A 4,495-nucleotide genomic window follows, 5' to 3' on the forward strand; every position below is an offset into this window, starting at 1 on the left:
TAATCTTAAAGTGATTAATGAATCCGAGGAAACTTTGATTTAAAAGTTTACTTGAATTTAGGCAGGGAATTCGATTTGTTTTGAAAATATTTAATGAAAATTGAGACTTTTTTATTGTAATCTTGGGTCTCTCTGGTTTCTTCTTTTCTTTCGGTGTGGTGACCAACTGCCTCTTCCGGTTCCTCAGTCTTTGCCAACACTTCACCACACCTGAGGAAAGCACTGGATTTGCAGAGGGAAATAAGATGACTGGTCAATAATGAGACAGGTGAGCAGCAAGTTGAGCATAATTTTTTAACCTCTTCCTGGCCAATAAGAATTTTGCAAATGCAAGCCAACTACCATTTTCCTGCATTTTCTAGACGTAAATTGAAAAATTATGGTTTTAAGCAAATTTGTAGTTTTTTTTTGGTAAAATTGGAGACAAGTTAAATGTTCTGGGAAATGATTTGCTCCTCTCTACTGGCTTGATTTCAGTCTATATGACTATTTGACATATCCAGTGGAGATTTTTCATTTTTTTTTGATAATCATTGCCTCATGCCTAAAAAAGATATTGACAGATCCCATTCAGGAAGCTCCCTTATTGGCCAAAGTTGAGAGTAGCTACATATAGTGCCAATGGAGGAGCAGGCATGATCTCACATTGATTTCAATGTGTGATGCTTAATTTCCCCTGTGGTGGCGCTGAAGCAAAATTGAACGTTTTTTGGCCAGATTTCTTCACGTTACAGCTGATCATGTTGAGCAGACAATCTATGATTGTGGAGCTTTTCTACAATAAAATTATTAACCAAAGAAAATAACCCCTTCAATGAGAAACCAGGCCCATTGTTTAATGTCTTTATTCTCCTCTGACTTTGATCCCCACCATTTTCAGTAGCGCCCTCTTTACATCTTTATTCCGTACGCTGTATATCAGAGGGTTTACCATGGGAGTGATTATGGAAAATAGAATGGAAAGTGTCAGTTCAAAGACCCGAGGATCCTTTAATGGTGGCATTATATACACGGACATCCAAGTGCCATAATACATCGTGAGGACTATGAGGTGGGACGAGCAGGTGGAGAAAGTCTTTCTTCTCCCATCACTAGATTTAATATGTAAGATAACAATGATAACCTTAGTGTAAGATATTATACTACATAGAAAAGGGCCAACACCAAACATCACCACTTCTATGTACGAAAATAGCTGGAAACCAGTATTGGGGTAGGACATTTTTGTGAAAGCTTTGGATTCACAAAGGAATTGAGGGACTATATTAGTATACAGAGGTATATTAGATGTAGTCAGTGTCGTAACAGTTGAATTAATGCATCCGGTTGCCCATGCAATAGCCATTAACAGGACACAGATCTTCTTACTCAACAAATTATGATAACGTAGAGGGTTACAAATTGCAACATATCGATCATAAGCCATAATAAAGAGCAATAGGTCCTCTGTAGTGGCCACATGTAGGAAGAAGTACATCTGGATGAAGCATTGGGTGAAGGACAAGGTGTAATCACCACTTACTAACATATAAACCAACTTAGGGACCGTGGACGTTGTGTAGCAGAGATCAACAATAGATAAATTGCATAAGAATAGATACATGGGGGTGTGTAAGTGCCGATCCTTGTATATCGCAATGATGGTGGCAGAATTTGCTATCACTCCAGTGAAGTACACCAGGACAAAGAAAAGAGATAAAAACGGCTTATTATCCAAGTCATTAGCAAATGTCAAGATGAAGAATTTATAAGTGATATTCTCCATGCCAATGGCGCGTGAAGATAAATAATAGTGTTGCAGTTTTCAAAAATTATTTTTAACCTTTTTTGTTCCTTATTATTTGGGCCATTTTTACTTCTGACATCCAGGAGATGTTTTCTGTTGTATTTTTCTTAATAGTATGTTATGTATAAATTACCATTTTTGCACATGTAAATTCTATATTAGATCTTATTGCTAATGGTTGGAGAGGTGTCTAAGTTTTCTGCATTTTTATTTGAAGACATCAAAACTAAGTAGAGAAAAAGAAATCTGTATAAGAAATAGTCTTATAACTGCAGAGAGCACTAGCCATCACTCGAGCTTTTGGGTCATGCATGAGCTACATGTGGCTGCACTGGGCATTAGCCTCTATGCCATAAGGGTTGATGTGAAGCGCTCACTTAATGGCTGCGTAGATTTTAATAATTCACATCTTCATTTCCTAGCTTGCCACTGATAGAATTCCAGCCTGGAAGGCAAAGATTTTACCAACAAGCTACAGATTGCAATGTTTCGAGAGAGAGAGGATTTTCTCTGCCTAAAAACCTGAACATTTTTTTTCAGAATAAATGTACTAAGTTATATAGATATATTTATATATTGCAGCACGCTATAGGTGAAGAAATAAACTGCAATGTAAAAGTCAGAGATTTTTTCTACATGAAGTTAATAAAAAACATTCCACAGCAACAATTAGGAAAAACACATTTTTGCGATGCATATTTTTAAATAAACATCACATATCTGTAATAATCATGGACATATTTGATAACCTTGTAATTTTAACAACCGATATAATACAGTGAACACACTATTTATGGTGATCAGTAAATAAATAGTGCAAATAAAAAGAGCACAATTATTTTTTTATTATTTTTTTTTTCAATTGATTCATGGTTAAAAAAAAAAAAAGCTAAAGAGCATCTTGAGGAAAACCACCCCAAAACCTTGAAAAAAAGCAAAAAAAATCTTATGGCTATCTAAATAAATGTACATTTGTATATGGCAAAATGGCAAAAAAAGCTAAAGAGCATTTTTCAGAACCCTCTCAACAAAACCTTGAAAAAACAACAAAAAAAAATTCTGACCATCTAAATAAATGTTTCACAATCAGCAAAGAATTAAATAATTACAAAATATACGAAAGACGACCTTCTCTCTTCTTTTTAGGTTAATCCCTCATGGGTTTTGTTTTGGCGATCTTTGGTGGAAAATATACTTTTGCCTTTTTACATATGTATATGATATGTTGAGGAATGTGTATGTACATATCTATGTGTATACGGGAGAGGCACCTCGGGCGGGGAGCAGACACTGATTCTGCATGCTTTGTCCATATGTTATATGTCTGTCTGTGAACATTTATAAGATGCAACATAAGCAATGGATGATCTTTTATTGTCACATTGGTGTTTTTATTTTATAGTACAGCTTGCTCTGGGTGTGGATATTTTTACATATAGTGAAAAAAACAGCAGAAAGCGTAAAACATTGTGCTGCCAAAAATGCCACCGCAAAAAAAAGAAAACTTATGAAAAAAAAATGCATACATTTTATGGTGTTTTTTTTACAAAGCAAAAAAACAACAGGAAAAAATGTTGTGTGAAGGAAGCCTAAACCAATTTTTCGAGGATATAAAAGATGAACTCCTGCCAATGTGTTGTGGCATACTGAGCTTAAAGGCACCATTGAGCCTAAGGCCAGCCCGGGGTCACATTTAGAGAAGAGTGGATGGATTTGCTAGAACCTAGTCCTTTGGCCAGGTCAACTGTCTGAAGCCTCTGGATTGGAGCTCTGCAGACCACCTTCTATCTGACAGCTTTGCTCTTGATTAGCCGGCCTGGGACAACATCATCATTGTGGCAGGACTCACACACGATGTCGCACCAGGCCGGTTAATCAAGAAAGGAGCTGCGGATGACGTCAGGTAGAAGACGATTCATTCAGCACCCGTCCAGTGGCCACAGAGTTTTGACCTGGCCATTCGACTAGAGTTCTACTAATTTATTTATTTTTCTTTACAAATCTGCCTAAATTAAATAATGTAATCAGTATTACTTTTAGGAGAGAATATCTCCTTACACATGAAGTATGATGAAGCCTATCCCTCAATATGAGGAGTCTGCATGCCTCCATTTTAAGGAGCCACACAGTATGTTCTGTGAAAAAGTGCATGAACTCTATCTAAAATGATATTAATAATAATAATATGGGTTAGTTAGTATTTTTTTCTTATTATTTTATTTGCTTTTAAATGTTTTTTTTCTCTTTATAATCCATTTTTTGCAAACCTGAACCTACAGAACAGTAACATTTCTCTAATATTTCTAGCCATGATCTACAGGTTTTATCTTGGACCAATGTGTATTATCTCTTTCTTGCATTTATCAAAAGCTCCCAGACAAAGCATGAATATTCTTGTAGATATAAAATAGCAGTAATTTTGTTTTGAAGAAATAGAAGGACCCAGGAGAAACCATGGAAGTGACCATGTGCAGAACATACAAATTCAGCATAGAAATTTTACTAATCATTTGTTAGAAAACCATACTTTGTGACTGCAATAGCAATAAAACAAAAAAATTACTGATGAGAGGATTTACAATTTTCTGAGCAGATAATTTTTCTACTCCTGGTAGAAGACTCGCAGGTATCAGCACATCTTACCTCTGACATGCAGCAGCCTCACTTACTCCATGTTATGAGCAGGTTTTATATCCTGAATGGTCTTAC

General features: G+C 35.8%; 1 protein-coding gene across 1 annotated transcript; it reads right to left on the reverse strand.

The window, feature by feature from the left end:
* Window positions 1-844: 844 nt before the first annotated feature.
* On the reverse strand, window positions 845-1,765 carry LOC141180568 (olfactory receptor 5V1-like). The gene has a single exon (XM_073660666.1). It carries the CDS (start codon window positions 1,763-1,765, stop codon window positions 845-847), a length of 921 nt encoding a protein of 306 aa, XP_073516767.1.
* Window positions 1,766-4,495: the final 2,730 nt, after the last annotated feature.

Source organism: Phyllobates terribilis, unplaced genomic scaffold, assembly GCF_046119375.1.
Source record: "Phyllobates terribilis strain yellow unplaced genomic scaffold, ASM4611937v1 Scaffold_33__1_contigs__length_13283291, whole genome shotgun sequence".
NCBI classification, from domain to species: domain Eukaryota; kingdom Metazoa; phylum Chordata; class Amphibia; order Anura; family Dendrobatidae; genus Phyllobates; species Phyllobates terribilis.

Bases quoted from the DNA above. Each gene is read 5' to 3' on its own strand.
- LOC141180568 (XM_073660666.1), bottom strand. From the start codon at position 1,765: ATGGAGAATATCACTTATAAATTCTTCATCTTGACATTTGCTAATGAC.